We start from the raw sequence: 19,259 nt of genomic DNA on the forward strand, positions 1-19,259 counted from the left end.
AATTTACCTAACCTTCATGTCTTTGGAGGAAACTCAAGCAGACACAGGGAGAACATGCAAGCTCCACACAGAAAGGGCCCAGGCTTCACCTGGAAATCAAACCTAGGACCTTCTTCTTGCTGTAAGGCAACAGTGCTACCCACCAAGCCACTGTGCCAACCCAAATGGAATTTACATGTAATAACAATAGTCTCACTTTGTGTTTTACTTGTGAGAGAGCTGTCAATCACTTAAAAAATAATATTTTAACGCTAAGTTACAAATAATTTAGGTCTTTCCCCATCTACCATACAAAATATTGTGAAAACATTTTGGGAATCCGGAGGAATCTCAGTCTGTATAGAACAGGGTCAGAATAGGCCAGAATGTGTGTAACCATCGAGCCATTACACAGCATTTTATAAGAAACCATCCTGCTTTTATATTAAATACAGCCACATGCTGCGCCACATGACGTTTCTTTTAAAAAGCAGTTAAAGAATCTTTTAATAACATTGAATGTTAGTGTATTGCCATGTGTACTGATTATCAGTTTTTACTACCAACTGCCATCCACTATTAGTAAACCTTCTTCTATTCGGGTGTACCAGAAACTATTTAAGCTTTCTTCCATATAACATTCACAATAAATTTGTTGGCTACAAAACAGAGCATATTAATGCCCACAAACCTAAACACTGAAAAATAAAAATATGACTAGGTACTTTCTACATAGTGAGCTATGCAGAGGGGCAGTTGTGTTAAGAGGAGGTGTCTCTCTGTTATAACACCTGTTCTATATCGCAAAAGAATAAATTTCAAAGTGATAGAGTCAACAAGCCAGTCATTATACTATGATCAGTCAAAAAAGCAGAGCTCTGAATCAATAGAAAACTCAGCTGCCCTTCATTTTACATTTGAAGAAAGCAAACAATGCGTACGCAAAGCACTAATGTCTGAGCCTGAGGCTCTTAAACCAACCACCTGTTCATCTGTACTTCTGGTTTTAAAAACAGGTTGTACTAATCTAGACAACTTGTTAAAACATATGAATACCTGAGTCTGGTATAAAAACTGATGTTTCATTTATAAACCTTTTTAAACAAGTGGCCCTTGGGTAGAGCAAATACAAAGCAAGTTTTCTGCAGAAATGTTGGCTGTTATTTCTCCTGTTATTCATTGTTTTTCCATGCCATTGTCATCTTCTACCTCTTCTTCTCTTTTTAATCATCATCCAATTCTTATGAGTTATTTTCATATGTCAATTATTACACAATTATACATAGTTATAATACGCAAACATCAGTTTTTGGCATGTTTATCCATTGTCCCTTGGTAAGCATGGATGATGCCTTGTCAAAGTTGTATTCTACCCTACACCTAATGTTTTTGACAGACTTCGGACCCACCATGACTTTGACCAGAATGAAGTAAGCATAACTAAATAATGTAATGTAACATTATTTTATAAGTAAGTAAGTTTATCAAAGTAAACAGTAATCAGGTTGTGTTTGTTTATGAATTAAATTAATTATCACTAAAGTACAAATGTACAGTATTGGATTTTAATTATTTGATAACATTAACAGTGGTATTATTACTATTTAATTTTTATTTATTGCTAAACCTATGTTGCCTCATTTTACAAATGTAATTGAACATAAATTATAAATATATATATTCTATGTAGTGTGACAATGCTGGGACATCACAAGGCACCACATATTCACAAATCTCCTTACTCACTTATACTTGGTGTGAATTACAGTAGAAAATTCCACTTCTGCATGTTTTAGAAGATGAAGTAAATCGAATTACACGAGGGAAATCAGCGCAGACACGGGGAGAACATGCAAAACCACACAGACAAGAAACAAGGATAGAACATTTTGCGACTCCTACATTAGTGTGTGCTGCTTGCATTACAAATATAAACATAATTTGGTGGCAAAAAGCCTAGTTGAGCTCCCACTGGTAATAAAATGTCTAGTCAAAAAATGGTGTAGAGCGCCATCTAGCGGAGAATATTACAAACATGACTTATGAAAAACTTTTTTATTTATTTATTTATACTGTTGTGTTTTAGGGTGGCACGGTGAGTTTGCATGTTCTCCCCGTGTGTGTGTTTGTGTGTGTGTGTGTGTGTGTGTGAGAGAGAGAGAGAGAGAGAGAGAGAGAGAGAGAGTGTGTGTTTGCCCTGTAATGGACTATCGACCTATCCAGGGTGTTTCCTGTTCTTTGCCCAGTGAACTGTACCCACTGCGACCCTGAATTGGATAAAGCAGTGTTAAAAGAGCCAAATGAATGAAAAAATTAATGAATTCATGACTTTTAATTTACGCAGCATGTGCAACATGAGCCGCTGGCATATTATAATAATAGCACAGCAGCTTCATTTCCATCTATAGTAAAATATTATTATTATTATTATTATTATTATTATTATTATTATTATTATTATTATTATTATTATTATTATTATTATCATTATTATTATTGTTATTATGATTATTATTATTATTATTGTTATTATTATCATCATTATTATTATTGTTGTTGATATTATCATCATTATTATTATTATTATTATTATTTTATTATTATTATTTTATTATTATTATTGTTATTATCATCATCATCATTATTATCATTATTATTATTGTTGTTATTATCATTATTATTATTGTTGTTATTATCATTATTACTATTATTTTTATCATTATTACTATTATTTTTATTATTATTACTATTATTATTATTATTATTATATTGTTTTGTTATTGCTTGTGGAAATGCAGGTGACCAGATCAGACTGATCATCCGCTTTCTTGCTTTGGAATGTCTGGCGCGTCACTCAGTTTCTCCTTATTATGACGTAACTGTAGATTTAGGGTTCACACTATCAGTGTATCTCCGTCACCAGCAGAGCAGCTTCACATTTCGTTCACTTCAAGCTGCGATTCACTTGACGGTGAGTTTTTCTCTTTTTCGTTAATGATTTTTGTTAAAACTTAAACAGTAATAGCTGTACACTGTATAACATGTTTTAATAAAAGAAATATAGGTTCAAAATGAAAATAAATGAAAATAAATTGTAATAGGAAAGTTTATTATTGACTACAGCTAATCAACCTCTTCCTCCTGGGAGCTTTTAAACTACCTGTTTATGTAGAAGGCAGACAGTAAATATGAAATTGTGCTTCAAGTATTACAGTAAAATAAAACACAGACTAATACGACTATAAAGACTAATATGTTCCCAATTAGTTATCACATTCTGTTATTTGCAGCTTTCAAAACAAAGCAATGGAACAAGCTACTCTTTTGGACTCTCAGTTTATTAATCAGGAGAAGTTTCACACAGCCAAAGTGCTGGTGGAAGAGGCGGTTAAGGTAAAGAGTAGTATAGCTCATACTTTTGCTTTGTCCTAAACATATTTCACATGTCCACTTTTACTAAACATGTACACCTAACTTTACTTCTCTTGTAACCCTCCCTCTATCAGCAAAAAAAGATATTCTCCATCCATGGTCACTACCCTGCAATACGTGCTGGACTGAGAAAAAGAGGATGGGTTGAAAGGTATTTGACCACATCTAAAAAGCCATCATCTGGTAAACAAGTCCATCATTTGCTGCAACAATGTAGTAAAGCAGGTAAGGGTTGTAATGATGGAGATGATGGTGATGATGAGAATGACAATAATGAAGGTAAGAATAAAGCTTTTATTCACTTTACAGTAAATGGTACAACAGGTAATACAGTTATATAATTATCAGTGGAGACGGTTCTGTTCATGTAAGAGTACAACTGTAAATGCCATGTTTTGTTCTGTGTATTAATTGTTTTTGTGTTAGAAAAAGTAGGAACTCAAGACCATGATGAGATCCACAATCTCATGGTAAGACAGTAAACTGTTTGTGTGCTTCAATATAAAAGTTTTACTGTGTCCATATCTTCAGTCTTGATTTGAAGACCACCAGATATTTAAGAAATTGGAATAATCGTGACAATAACAGTCCTGAACATACACTAAATGCGTTGTTGTATCAATTAAATTGATTGGACTTTTTCTAATTTAGATTAAAAAGAATGCAATGTTTGCAATGCTCCCTTCTTTGACTTATTCAGACTTTTCCCGATGCTTATGTTGCTGTTTTCCTTTGTCTTTTTTAGTCTCGAATGGTCAGAAAGGTGCCAACAAATTTTTACTGGACAGTAAAGACAAGATCCAATCATGCCGAGACAACCTCAAAGAAGCTGATAACCAGTCATTTTGAAAAGTCTGGAGCCATTACTACCAAGGTGTGACCTCTGGAGGGTTTTTTGTCATTTAAACTGCTTATAGCATGCACTCTCTTGACCAAGTAATATTCCTTGTGGACATACTGATTTTTAAACTACTCTTAAAAAGCAACAGCACAATAGTCAATTAAAATTCATTTTTTAAAGTTTGCACTTTATATTCCTTTTCTTTTAGGCGGGCTTGTGTAACAGCTTGAGAAATCTGCATTGGTTTGATGCGGCTGATCCAGACATATTCTTTCCAAGATGCTACAACCTTGAAACTGAAAATGAGAAGCGAGCATTCATTGGTAAGCACTTTCTCTGATTTCAATTCTTAAATTTGCTATAGGTGTGAAAGCACAAGTCAGGTTGTGCTTTTAAGGGGTATCCAACCCTTTTAATGTTGTTCTGTTGTAGAGGACTTCAGGAAAACAGCTTGTGTCAGCCTCCTTCAGTTTATTGTGGAGAGGGAAAATGAAAATGGTGAGTGATCCCATTTAATCAAAAAAGGATTATGTTTATCGTAATATATTTATACCCAGCATATGAGAATTTATCTTTATTTAGTTTTTAGAAAGAGTAGCAAAATACCTAGTATTCATGTGTTACACAAACACAGTATAAAAAAGTACATTTGTAGGTTCTCTTAACCCAAACATTTTACTAACTGTAGCGGCAGAGGGCCTTTTTGTATTTAGATTTACAAAAAATCAATTACAAGCGAGGGTATTTCTTCCTGCAGGCCAAAAGAATGGATCAATTGTTCACCAAGCCCGGACAAAGATCCCTTCCAAAGTGATTGACACTGCTTTAAAGGTGTGCCAGGACGTCTTGGACACTTATGAACATAAGGACATTGACAACGTCTATGATTTTACATTGACCGAGGAGCAGTGGTCCGAGTTTCTTCACAACTACTACCTGGCTGTCCAGTAAGTTTCACCTTATTTTTCACCACATTTTCCTTTATTTATTTATAATTTATTGCTGTACTGGGAAGCTTGGACTAGAGTGTTATTCACTTCTTCTTAATTTTTTTATCAATGTAAATGTCTGGAGGTGTGAGAATATATTAAAATGCATCAGATGTTGCAAGGCGTTACAAGGATTTACATGTCTGTAAAGCACCTTCCTAATCATTTGGTGTTTTGTTGTTGAACAGCAAGCTTGATGTGTCAGTTTCTCTGTATTTCAGGAAAGGGGCTAAAATCGAGGACAGTGCACATTACATGGAAAGCTGTCAGGCCATGTTGGATAGGCTACGCGAGTTCAGTCCACAGCTGAAAATCGACGGGACCCAAAACCTGTGGATTATCAAACCAGCAGCTATGTCTCGTGGAAGAGGTCAGTATCTGATCAGCAATCTTATAGATACATATGAAGTAGCCATGTATGAGTAATCAAGCTTGCAGTTATGATATATATGATATGATACTTTGGATTAGAAAAGGTAATTTTTTTTTTTCTTTATTTAAATGTGTGTTTTTTGTTTGTTTTTAGGCATCATGTGCAGTAAACAACTGGATGAGATCTTGAAAATGGTGCATAATAAGAAAGAAAGTAACAGACTTGTAGTGCAAAAATATATAGAGCGCCCGCTTCTAATCCATGGCACCAAGTTTGACATACGCCAGTGGTTCCTGGTGACTAACTGGAACCCTCTTACAGTGTGGTTCTATAACAACTGCTACCTGCGTTTCTCCACCCAGCCCTATTCACTGGACAAACTTGACAGGTACGAGCACAAAGAATAATATTATGCTCTTAAATTCTTTAAATTTGCCACAAATTAACTCTGTATTGTTCTTTCTCTCTTTCTGATTCAGATCAGTACACCTGTGCAATAATTCCATCCAGAAGCACTTTAATCCCTCTGAGCTGCTCCACCCTGAGATTCCTAAGGAAAGCATGTGGTGTTGTCACCAGTTTCAATCATTTTTGTCAAGTCAGGGCAAGGCAGACCAATGGAGGAGCACAGTAATTCCAGGCATGAAAAATGCAATCATTCATGCACTGAAGACGGCTCAGGATCAGGTGCAAGCCAGGAACGGGAGTTTTGAGTTGTACGGGGCCGACTTCATGCTTGGAGAGGACCTGTGCCCCTGGCTCATTGAGATTAATTCCAGTCCAGCCATGGATCCATCTACCTCTGTTACGGCCAAGCTTTGTGCAGAAGTGCTGGAGGACACGCTACGTGTTGTACTGGACCGAAAGGAAAACAAAAGAGCTCACACTGGAGCATTTGAGCTTATACACAAACAGGTTTGTGAAAGCAGAAATATACTGTTGATTTTTAGAAGCTGGATTTTTTTTCATTAAATACTAATTATCACTTTTTTGTAGGATGAAATTAAAATGCCACTATACCGTGGAATCAACATCCTCATTAACGGTGCTGGTATAAAGCAACCTTCCCCTCCCCTCAAGAAACCATCAAGCATGGCTAAGCATAACTTGTCTCCATCAAGAAATATCACTCAGGTCCAGAAAGGGATGAAAAGTGAAAGTGCTGAAGAGAGGGCCAGCTTTCTGCCGAAACAACGCAATAAGGTGCCAGTTAAGCAAACAACTAAAATTTACCAGAAACCAGCATCTGATTTCACTGTTTCACCAGTGAAGATGTGTGCCAACCCTGTTTATGGGCGGAGATTAAAGCCTCATGTGCCTACCACTCTCAGAGAGCAACTTTTGGTGGAGGAAAATACAGCAGCAGTCAAAATTCCCAGCCCTCCACCTAAACGCTGCGTGACTGAGCCTCGCTTAACATCATCACTGACCTCATCACTGACTGTCACTCAGCTCCATCAGGAAAAAGGTGCTGCAGTCAAGATGACTGGCCTTTCATCCGAACACTGCATGAACAAGGTGGTTCATCAAGCAACCTCAAGTGACAATAAAACAGAATCTGAACGCAGTGTTTTGCCAGCAAAGTTTTGTGGAGCTCAGAGTACCGTCCCTAATGCTTATAGAAGAAGATTAAAGCATCAAGTGCCTCTGAGACAGCATCAGTCAGGTGCAGGCAAAATACCCTGCCCTCCACCTAAACGCTGCTTGCTTGAACTTCCCTCAACTACATCAAGGACTGACACCCTTAGACAGTACCATTCAGGTATCCAACATTTGACTGCTGCCATAATACCCTGCCCTCCACCTAAATGCTGCAACAGGATGCTGAATGAAAAAGCAACCATCAGCTACATAAATACTGCATCCTGGATGTCTGAGAGTAAGACTGTACTAAAAGGCCATAAGACCTGAATACAGCAAAAAAAAAAGAGTGCCTTCATCATGTGGCAAGAGAAGCTGGCTCCTCTTCTTGTTCCTCAGCCTTTGTCCCGTTTTTCGGTTACGGGGTCGGCATTTCCGGCTTCTTCCCGTTAGGGGTCGCGGGGGGGATTTGGCACCCTCCCTCTTTATCCGGGCTTGGGACCGGCACTACAATGCACTGCTCTGTGCATCCCAGCGGCTAGGTAACTATGGGACAATACAGTGTCTCCAATTAGCCTAGTGGTATGTCTTTGGACTGTGAGAGGAAACCGGAGCACCCGGAGGTAACCCACGCAGACACGGGGAGAACATGCAAACTCCGCACAGAAAGGACCCGGACCGCCCCACCCGGGGATTGAACCCAGGACCTTCTCACTGTGAGGTGACAGTGCCACCCACTTAGCCACCGTGCCGCCCCAACAGAAGCTGGCTCCAACGTCAATAAAAAAGAAATACCTGAAAACGGCCTTAGAAAATGGACACTAACCACGCAAGACAGCAGAGGATGGCTGGCAGGAAGAAGAAGAAGAAACAGGGGTGCTACGTGGAAAGAACAAGATCTCATCAATATAACATCAATAAAATAACAACAAATTACTGTACATACCAACAATTAATAAATGATATAATTTATTTTCACTGAGTGGTCAATTGTGGCCAATGTTGTGACAGGATTACACCTAGAACAGGGCAACAACTTAACACTGGCACCACTTCTATACTTGTATTTATTACATGAACGTAGAAGGAATTTAGAGCAATCTGTCCACTACATGCATGTTTTTGGTATCATTCATCATGTGGCAACAGAAGCCGGCCAACATCAATAAAAAAAACCTGAAAACGACCTTAGAAAATGGACACAAACCACGCAAGACAGCAGAGGATGGCTGGCAGGAAGAGGAAGACGAAACAGGTGCTACGATGAATGAACATCATCAATATAACATCAATAAATTAATAACAAATTATTGTATATACCATAAATAGCCAGTGATAGCTCAGTGGTTAAGGTACTGGACTAGTAAACAGAAGGTTGCCGGTTCAAGCCCCGCCACCACCAAGTTGCCACTGTTGGGTCCCTGAGCAAGGCCCTTAACCCTCAATTGCTCATCGTGTTCAGCTCATTGTGTAAGTCGCTTTGGATAAAAGCGTCTGCTAAATGCTGAAAATGTAAGAAAATGTAAATGTAATGTATAAATAAATGATATAAATTATTTCACTGAGTGGTTTACTGTGGTCAGTGTTGTTACAGCATTACACTCTGAACAGGGCAACAACTTAGCAGAGGCAATTTAAAGCAATCTATCCACTATCCAAATTTGGCTGCAATTCCTTACTTGATGCTATAGATGATATATAATACAAGATTATTATAATACAAGAGTATTAACATTAAAACTTATACAAGTCTAAAACAAAAGTATAAGCATCCAGGTTAGGATCTAAGGCTAAAACTATGTGAGTAATCCATATCAATGGATAAAAGCAATACAACATTCTAAAATATGTTTATTTAGTTAAAAACTTTTAATATATGCATTCTAAACTGCATTTCGTTGCATTGTACTTGTACATGTGTAATGACAATAAAGTTGAATCTAATCTAATCTAATCTAAAATAGAAATAGTGCTCAGCTTAAATAAGCAGTAGTCTGTTGTAAAGTAGTAACAGAATTTGTACACATTTTTTTGTTGTAGCCCAGTGGTTAAGTTACTGGACTAGTAATCAAAATGTCCCTGGTTCAAGCCCCACCACTGCCAGATTGCCACTGTTGGGCCCTTGAGCAAGGCCCTTAACCCTAAATCGCTTAGACTGTATAATGTCACAGTACTGTAATGCCTAGTTCACACTACATGATTTTTGCCCTGATTTTCGCTCGCTGACTAGTCGCCGCTAGATGTGGCAGCTCGGAAGCAACTCAGCGTTCGTCTGGGGATCAAAACTCGGCTCTCGATTGCTATGTGTGAACTGTTCAACAACTCAATCCGAGCAGCTTGCCAAGTGCTAGCAGACTTGAGAAAAATATCTAGCATGCTAAATATCTGGATTAGTTGGGCGACTGGCAATGAGTGCTATGTCGAACTACAGCCAACAAGAACGCAAGATATGAGTGAGGGGAAACGCTGGGGAAGAGCTGTAAAAACGTGGGACAGGGGCATAATATAGTTTCTATTAGAATACATCGGCACACCCACACGTTTTACAGTATTTCTGACCTTATCTTTCTCGACAAAACATAATACCAACAGAGCATTGCAACCAATATTTATTAACCTCCAGCTCACTACAGAACAGGCAATGCATGCTGGTCGCGTAGCCCAATCCACTCGGATTTATTTAGTTTTTCATCTTGATTTTACGCTGCACATCAGCGCACAAACAGCTTTGATTGCTCGCTTATTGTTGACGTGCATTTTTGGACGTGGTATCAATAAACCCCTCGTCACTTCTAGTGTGTGTTTTTGTGACAAAACAGACAGGCTCGCCTGTGATTCCTCGTGATGGTAGATCGTGTAGTGTGAAACCCCCTTTGCCGATCAGTCGTGTAGTGTGAAATACACAACGACTGAAAATACTCCCAATTGCAAGAGATCCTGTTGTGTAGTGTGAACTGTACAGAGATCTGAACAACTTGAAAGTCGTGTAGTGTGAACTTGGCATAAGTCACTTTGGATAAAAGCATCTGCAAAATGCCAAAAATATAAATGTACAAATAGGTGAGAACTTTTAAATTTAAGAGAGGAAAGACAGCAGTTTGTATCAATGTAGTGATATGGAATAGAATATTTATTCAGTAACTATATATTAAACAAACACACACACACAAACTCAACAATAATGAGTTTTGGCTCATTATTTGAACTTTTAGCTTAAGATTCTGTTTGTCTTGGATATCTTTTTACAAAAAGGTTGTTTTGGAAGTAGAAATTATTTTAATTATAATTAGACATGATAATGGAGTATTAGGGCCATTATTCTTGAAGTTTTGATTTCAAGAATAATATCATATAAGTTTCGATTTCGAGATTAAAGTCAAAATATTATGAGAATAAAGTCAAAATATTATGAGAATAAAGTCTAAATTATTTCGAGATTAAAGTCGAAATATTATGGCCAAAGAGTTTGCAGCCGTCGTAGGCTTGTCAGTTCAGAGAAGCACGGGTCTCAGTACCTGAATCGGCACGCATGCGCCGAGGGCAGCTTATAATGAGTGTTATTGTGGTTATTCAATAACCCGCGATTATTTTTGGGTGGCTGTTTGTATTGTACACTTCCATCCACATGACATGAAGACTATACATGTCAATGCAATCATTTATAGCGATGCCATACGGCTTTAGTTTATCGTACGAGTCCATAAGGCCTCGGTTGAAGTACTGCTAACGACGCAGACGCTGAGCACACCGGTGGCGTGCGTTCTTTTAAATAAACCCAGTTTATTGCAAAGCTGTTTCAGCATCCTTATGCTAATAACAAACTGGTGCTGATGTTACAAGAGATTGGGGATTTATTTATTTGTGAAACCAATATGAAAGTATAACAAATCATGAACATCCCTCATTTTAACACAGGGAGGTTGCTATGGCCATAATAGTTCCACTTTAATTATTTTGACTTTAATCTCGTAATTATTTTGACTTTAATCTCGTAATTATTTTGACTTTAATCTCGTAATATTTCGACTTTATTCTCATAATATTTTGACTTTAATCTCGTAATCGAAATTTATACGACTTTATTCTCAAAATCGAAACTTAAAAAAATATTTTTCTTTAAAGTGGCCATAATACGCGGTATGATAAAGATGTTGAAATGTGAAAATGTTTGTCAGTCGATTAATTGTCATTTTTACATTTCTTTGTGTTTAACGTTACACTTGAACGTTTGAGCGTAATGACGTCAGGTGCTTTGTGGTACGCCTCAGGCTCGCGCACGCGCATTCCACTCTTTTCACTTGAGAGGAAAGATGGCCGAGTCCGTGTGCCGCTTCGGAGGAGTTGTCGGAAAAACTCTGGTTAAAATTCGCAGTGTAAGTAAACTGAGCACGGTCTGATTCGAAAATACTTAGGAAGATTTTAAAAAAGCCTAAACATTAAATGCCATTTATTTTTTTCCACTAAAAAGTCGTTTGTCATTCATATGACTTCCGAGGCTTGCTCTTGGGCGCTAGTACTTTAGCGTGCAAATAAGTGTGTAAAATAGTACTGAGTCACTGTGTTTGTCTAGTTGTTCCGTCTTGTTAAGTACTTTATTATGTTGGTCTGGTTTGTGGTTTAAAACGTAACCATTTAGTGCAAACACAATCAGTTCTAGTTAGCATGTCGGCTAACACCTTGTGTTGCTAAGGCTAGCAGGCTAACTGTCTGTGTTTTGCACCTCCTGGAAGGTCAACGGTTCGGTTTCTGAGTGGTAATATTTTTACCTATGCCCACATATTGATTCTGCAATTATTGTGATTGCATTTTAAATCTTAACACAAAAAATCAACGTTGGTTATGAAAATATACCAATCGCAAGGTCATTCAGTTCTGTTCTAATGCCTAGTTAAGGCCTGGCCGGTATGGTGATACAATATTGTGATATTCACAATACGTTTTATCACCCACTCCCAGCTGTCACACACACGCTGATGGTCAACATCACGATAGTCAAAATTGTGACAACACCGGTTATCACCCGCATAGTCTCTGCAATCATAAAGCTTTATTTTAGGTTAGGTCGGAATTAAATGTCGCTTTTTTTACGATGCAGTTTTTAACTGTTAGCAATGCCCACCAGACGTCATATTGAGACAAACTCATAGTCCATGTACACGTCTATTGCTTTTAGACTTTATGTACACCTGATTGTTAGTTTGTCCTCTTGATCACATTCCTGTGGTTTTCGATTGGGTTAAGGTCAGGAGATTGGGTTGGCCATGATAGGGTCTTGATCTATTGGTCCACTATTTACTTTGATGTATGAATAATGTATGAATTGTCCAGAGTCATTATATACACTGTCAGACTAGAAGGGAGCATGTTCTCTTCTAGGGTAACCTTGTACGTTACTTAGAACTTTTCCATGGTCAAGTGTTTTGGATGGTCAGAAGTTGTCTTGAAGTGATGAATCTTGTGTAATCAGTAATTACTTGTCCTGTTATGAATGTAACCAAAGTGTGTGGAACAAATCCTAATAAATAAATACATTTAGTGCTGTGTGTATTTTACCTTTATATGCTATGTTTTAAAAAAAAAAAAGCTTGCAGGTTTTTTTCAAATATACTTATAGTAAGCCTGCAGACTTAACAGCACATTGCTAATTAGTTCACAGACTGAGTGGATTCCAATCTAACCAGGATAGTAGCATGTAGGCCTTAAGTTTCTTTTTGTTTGTATCCATAGCCTGCACTGCTGTCCCTCAGAAGGTCAGTGTCGTATGCCCAAAGTCTGCGGGGTGTTCCAGAGACGCGTGTCACCACACTAGAGAATGGACTTAGAGTCGCATCAGAGGAGACTGGTCATGCCACGTGCACTGTGAGAACTGCTTTCTTTATCCTGCTACCTGACAGAAATTATTTTATTTCAGAACAGTTAGATTTTAAACAGCATCGTGTAAAATTTTTGATACCTATTGCACAGTTTAATTCGTAATTAAATGAATTGTTTGGTTTTTTATATTGACATTTCTTAATTCACTATCACAAATGTGCATTTCTGAATTTAATACCATCATATTTTCTAGGTTGGATTATATATCAATGTTGGTAGCCGATATGAGTCTGAGAAGAACAATGGTGCTGGGTTCTTTTTGGAGCACTTGGCTTTCAAGGTATAAATTCTTTTTTATTAACTATTTAAATGCTACTCATTTTCTCACTTACAGTTTTAACATATTTCATTCTACACATTTGTTGTTTACTTTTTTTAATTTTAGGGAACTAAGAAGCACCCCCAGGCTGCCCTTGAGTCTGCAGTAGAGTCAATGGGCGCTCATCTTAGTGCATACACTTCTCGTGAGCACACTGCCTATTATATGAAGACCCTTGCTAAGGACCTACCAAAAGGTATCTAAAATGTTTTTAAAAATTGCACTCTGTCTCTTATATAGGCTTGAACATCTCATCTTTTCAACTTAATTTTGTCCCAATTTCTGTTTTGTATTTGGATACTTTTATTTCCATTAACTGTTATATGATGTTCTGTCTTTGACACTCTCATCTAATAGACTGAGGCAAAACTAAGCGTGTTTATACTTGTCATTAAAGTACTTTATATTTTTACGTAGTTTACTTATAATGTAACATCAAATACATGGAACTGAGGGTAAAATCTAAAGGTATAAATCTTTTGTAAATTAGGCTTTTGGTAGTACACAGCTGAATTAAGACACATTGTCAGTTAAAATTAATGTGCATTTTTGAATTTTTGAGTAAGTACAAGTCCTTTTATTCATATTAATGTCTAGCTGTGGAGCTGCTGTCTGAGGTAGTGCAGAGTGCATCTCTTAGTGAAGCCGAGATTGAGCAGCAGCGGGGAGTGGTTCTCAAAGAGCTGGAAGAAGTGGAGGGCAGTCTACAGGATGTCTGTTTGGATCTTCTCCATTCCACTGCCTTCCAGGGTACACCCCTGGGCCAAAGTGTACTGGGGCCCTCTCAGAATGCCAGGTATCATGTGTTTGTGGTTTACAGTTCCTGCACAGAGCATTGCAACATTTGGAACCAAAAACTGTGCCCATGACTTTCCTTTTTGCACTTAACTAATGCCTGAGATTTCAGTTGTTCATTTTCATTTCACTTAATTATGTCATGGTACTGCTGCTGAAATTCAAACCCAGGTCCTAGTGGTGGTGGACTAGTGTAATAGACTTCTCTGCCATCTGAGTGTCTCAATTTTACTTTTATACTTTCAAAAAGCATTTGTTTTAAAAGAGAAAATTATAGTAGCAATTTATTGCTGTTTTTTGCTCTGACATTTTTGTCCTGTTCTTTTCTTCTTAAGGACTTTGAATCGTCAGGATCTGGTGGAGTACATCAACAGTCATTACAAAGCTCCCCGCATGGTACTGGCTGTGGCTGGAGGTACAGCAGAAGTTTTTGCTTGTGCTTCTAAGAATAAAAAATAAAAAAAACCCAATACTTTAAGTAGGCTTTTAATATAGGGGTAGTCATGAGTTCTTACTTTATATAGGTGTCAATCATGATGAGTTGGTGGGACTGGCCAAGCAGCACTTAAGTGGTGTATCGTTTGAGTATCAGGATGATGCTGTGCCTGTGTTGTCACCCTGCCGCTTCACTGGTAGTGAGGTAAGAAGTGTGTTTCAGTCAGTCATGCAAGCTCAATTCTATACTTCGTCTATATACTAATGAGCCCAAACAATTGGACCACCCACCTTATATGCTGTCAAACAACTCACTTACTTACTTGCAAAGATGTACTCCACAAGAGATCTGAGGGAGTCCTGTGGTATCTGGTACCCGGACTTCACCAGCAGATCCTTTAACCTCTGTATGTTGTAATTTGAAGCCTCGTACTGTGCATCTCTACAGCAGGTGCAATCTCTTCAGCGAGTAAACAATTGCACTCATAACCAGTCACATGCTCTTGGAAAAAACAGGATTTATTTAACCAGTCAATCTTGTTCCAATGCCTGAATGTTTATTCTGGTTCTTTTAATGCTGGACAGGAGTTAGCATGGGTTTTTTGACTGGCCTGTATTTACACAGGCCCCTAAAAAGAATGGTTTGATACAGTGTTGTAACACACTCACTTTATCACTAGTATTATAATTATCTAAAAAACTGAGCCACAGTAGCCCTTCCCTTGGTCCGTATTAGATGCCATAGCCTTGATCAATGAGTCCTGGCCCGCCATCAACCTTTTGGCGATTTGGGACTTACCACAGCTGCCTGTGAGCACCATTTCTAGTTGGAAGCTGGAGTGGCTGTTTTAGGTTTTTTAGCTATACTGTAATTGGTGAACTAGGCTTAGATTGTACAACTCTGATTGTTTTATTGTTTGTTTTTTTGTTTAAGATACGTATGCGTGATGATGCCATGCCCCTGGCACACATTGCTATTGCAGTAGAGGGAGCCGGAGCTGGAAGTCCAGATGTCGTACCCCTTATGCTTGCTAATTCCATCATTGGCAGCTACGACCTCACATATGGAGGTGGAAAGGTTAGTTGTTGTCATTTTATTGGTCTCAATTAGGTGTTTAATATTAATTTATGTTTAATTAAAAAGCATGAACCTTAGTTTATTCAGTTTTAATAAGCGCATGTTAACATATGCAGGGATTTAGAGGTAACGATGGTATTGAAGTGCCAACTGACCTGTAAACTTTGTGTGTATAGCACCTTAGCAGTCGCTTGGCACGTCTGTCAGCAGAGGGCAGCCTGTGCCACAGTTTTCAGGCTTTCCACACCACCTACAGTGACACCGGACTGATGGGTGTGTATTTTGTCACAGACAAGCACAAGATTGAGGACATGATGCACTGGACTCAGAATGCCTGGTCAGTCAACACAAACAACTGAAAGTATTTTGTTGTTCAGTAGGTTAGAGTTTGCATAAAGCAAGATTAATAAAGGATATTAACAATGCTTACAACAATGTACAGACATGTTTGCACCATCTGCTCTCGCAGGCTAAACAAGAAAAAAAAATGTATGTCCACAGGATGAATCTGTGCACAACAGTGACTGAAAGCGATGTAGCCAGAGCCAAGAATGCACTGAAGGCCAGTTTAGTTGGACAGCTGAATGGTGAGTGACAGACACATGTACATCCTTGGTGTTAAGTAACATTCGACAGATTTTTGAACGATATAAGTAAATGCAAGATCTAATAACATATCTTGCATCTATTCAAACACTTTTGGCCATAAAGTGTTTCTGCACTTCTCGCCAGTTTTATATTGATCTTTTCCTTTGAAAGAATAGCTAACAAATTTTGCCTAATAAACTGTAAATGAATGTGTTCATTTCCCCCTTTAAATTCTCATACACTTTACATTTATAATAGCCAGCACTTCTCCAGGTGCTGTCAGCCAGCCAGCTGACTAGACATACATGACTGGCTGTGTCTGAGTGAATGGCTGAAGACTGGTGAATGGCTGAAGCCAAACAGTGGATTGGTTTCCTTTCTGGGGTGTGTTCCATCCTTGTTTCTTGGATAATTGGACCTGCCACAATCCTGATCAGGATAAAGCTGTGGTTGAAATGAAATTCTGTTGTGCATGTTAATCAAACACTACCAGAAGAAATTGCACATTTTTTTAAGAAATGTGACTTGAAATGTTATGAGCTTCGGTTACTAGACAGTCAGTTTTTTTTTTTTTGCTTAGCTTTGTTTGTCCTGTTTGAATATGTTACTGATGTAAGGGTTCATTGTTTTGAACCATAAAAGTTGGCTCGTATTTTGCTTGGTTTGGGATAAAAAGGTAAATTAAGCATCCAAGACAGTTATCAGGTCTGGTTTTGTGACATTTTAATGACATTGCTACCAAAGCAACAGCCAAGTTTGTTTTATGTTTTTAATGCAGCAGAAATTAAAATGTTTTGTTTTCTGATTATATGAAGTGCAAATGTTTAACTGTAATTTGTTAAATGTCTTTTTGCTCTCAATAAGTTCATTTACAAAATAGTTATTTTTATTTGTATTTTACAAGTTGTATATGCTGCAGTTAAAGTACATCTCTTATTTACTGTGTTGCTAAACATTTACAAATATTCTTAAGAGGTCTAAACCAGCACGTTACATACTCTTCAGGTACCACACCGATCTGTGATGACATCGGCCGACATGTTTTGAGTTATGGCTCTCGCATCCCACTGGCTGAGTGGGATGCCAAGATTCAGGTAAGCTGACAGTCCTGCTAATTTTCAGTATTAGTCTATTGTTGTGTATGCTGGTTTAATCATTTTATTCCACATTTAATTTAATCAGGCTGTGACCCCCAAGATGGTGCGCGACGTTTGCACTAAATACATCTATGACAAATGCCCTGCTGTAGCTGCCGTTGGTGAGTTAGTTATTCTTTCTATGGTTTTATACTTTAATGTATACTTAAATAAGAGACTTCTTAAATCCAGTGCAACCAAGTGCAAGCTGATGCTTTACATCAGTGAGTCTCAAACCTTTTAAAGGCTCTATGTACCAAAAAAAAGTAAATCCATGAAACCCTAGATATATAAATAAATATATTTTTCCTAAAGCTTTTATTCATTTAACTGGGAGCACAGTTTTGACCAGTCAAATAGCAATGTTGTTATAACATATAACAAGTTACTTTAAATCTTAATTAGCAATTAGCAACAATTAATGTAATAGCTAGGAATGTTGACTTATTACATTTTTAGGACAGTGTATTAGTGTTATTGAAATACAGTATGTACCTGAATACAGTGCACAGTTATGAGAAAGTTTTTAGATATTTTTGTATGTTCGTTCTGGCGGTTTAGAAATTAAAAACTGTGCACATAAGCATTAGCAAGGGATGTGTCTACTGCCTGAATTTATAAATCATGTGTACATTACCATTTTTGAACCCTCTTTGTTAACTACTCTTTTATAATACTCATTTTAAAGTCTTATTAGACCCAGAATAACTCTCTTTTTCCCTATTTAGGTCCAATTGAGCAGCTTCCTGACTACAACAGAGTGCGCAGCGCTATGTACTGGCTCCGTTTCTAAAAGCTCTTTGAGTGTCCTCTTAAGATAAACCCAATGATCTTACCTGCTTCTTTTCCTCTTTTGTACTCTGCTCCTGACTCATTCTTGTGTTCAAAATTAAGACAGACTGAATAAGATGTGTACAACAATATGTTCATAACAGTAGTAGGCTACCACCGTTTTACTAAGAATTGCTGTTCAGAAATCCATTATACATTAAGAGCAGAATTATTTGTTCATGGGAGGAAGGAGACTGGAGTACATTTCATTGGAAAGATGCAGTGAATGCTGTCCAACTTGTCAAACAAAACTATTTATCAAATTGTGAGATGTTTTGTTTCTCTCGTTTATTGTACATAATAGAACCTCTCATTCTAAATTCCAATAAAATACTGTTAACAAATTCTTGTCATAATTTTGTTTCTGCATTTCATCGTTCATGCTTATAAATTTATCACTGCAGATTGTCACACTTGTGATTAACAGTGTTATTGTCTTTTCCATTGACTGTTCACCACTCTTATGAGCATAATTGGAAAATTAAAGCAGAACGGCTTTATAATTGAAGCAGAATATGATGACTAAATGATGAGTGCTACTCAGCTTAAGGGTCTTTGGAATTTAAATCACTGTTAAGAGATTACATATTACATGCTTTTTATTTGTCTGTTTCTTTTGGGTATAGGCAAGTGTATAAATGTGTGTTGCCCTTTATTGGAGTGAAGCCCTGTCCAGCATGAATTCTAACCTTAGACAGTGTTTGCTGCATGGTGCAGGACCCACCTCAACCCTGACAGGGTGATATGATTGAAGAAAAAAAATTAACAAATGAATAATGTAAACTTTTTATTGCTTATAAGGGATGTACAATACAGTAGCTACAATAAGGGCATAGATTTGTTTTGCGTTGTCAAAAGAATCTTTATTCAATCATTTTAAGCTCAGTAATGTTTGCATGCACCTCTTCTGATATTTTTTAAATATTTCATAGTACATTTTTATGCTGTAGTATAGGGTTAAGTACAAGTGGGCCATTGTAAAGACTGTAATGTGTGCTTCTGTTTAGG

The 19,259-nt window shown here is 37.5% G+C and overlaps 2 protein-coding genes across 4 annotated transcripts; both read left to right on the plus strand.

Annotated features, from left to right (window-relative positions):
• The first annotated feature begins 3,769 nt into the window (after positions 1-3,769).
• LOC134316571 (tubulin monoglycylase TTLL3-like) lies at positions 3,770-8,753 on the plus strand. 3 transcript variants are annotated; one of them, XM_062996971.1, is made up of 10 exons: positions 3,770-3,881; positions 4,157-4,285; positions 4,461-4,575; positions 4,685-4,750; positions 5,010-5,199; positions 5,463-5,611; positions 5,768-6,002; positions 6,094-6,529; positions 6,611-6,817; positions 6,946-7,080. In XM_062996971.1, the coding sequence occupies exons 1-10, from the start codon at positions 3,879-3,881 to the stop codon at positions 7,003-7,005; spliced, it is 1,590 nt and encodes a 529-aa protein (XP_062853041.1). In that variant the 5' UTR covers positions 3,770-3,878; the 3' UTR covers positions 7,006-7,080. The 3 variants fall into 3 exon arrangements, with proteins under 3 accessions (XP_062853041.1, XP_062853038.1, XP_062853039.1); XM_062996968.1 differs by having other exon boundaries at positions 6,611-8,753; XM_062996969.1 differs by lacking the exon at positions 3,770-3,881 and having other exon boundaries at positions 4,123-4,285; positions 6,611-8,753.
• Positions 8,754-11,503: 2,750 nt separating this feature from the next.
• LOC134316572 (cytochrome b-c1 complex subunit 1, mitochondrial) lies at positions 11,504-18,595 on the plus strand. The gene is made up of 13 exons (XM_062996972.1): positions 11,504-11,568; positions 12,923-13,054; positions 13,263-13,349; positions 13,455-13,584; positions 13,986-14,184; positions 14,519-14,598; positions 14,708-14,823; positions 15,553-15,696; positions 15,873-16,033; positions 16,198-16,283; positions 17,290-17,378; positions 17,467-17,542; positions 18,149-18,595. Exons 1-13 carry the CDS (start codon positions 11,506-11,508, stop codon positions 18,211-18,213), a joined length of 1,428 nt encoding a protein of 475 aa, XP_062853042.1. The 5' UTR covers positions 11,504-11,505; the 3' UTR covers positions 18,214-18,595.
• Positions 18,596-19,259: the final 664 nt, after the last annotated feature.

The sequence above is a fragment of the Trichomycterus rosablanca genome, chromosome 6 (genome assembly GCF_030014385.1).
Source record: "Trichomycterus rosablanca isolate fTriRos1 chromosome 6, fTriRos1.hap1, whole genome shotgun sequence".
Classification (NCBI taxonomy): domain Eukaryota; kingdom Metazoa; phylum Chordata; class Actinopteri; order Siluriformes; family Trichomycteridae; genus Trichomycterus; species Trichomycterus rosablanca.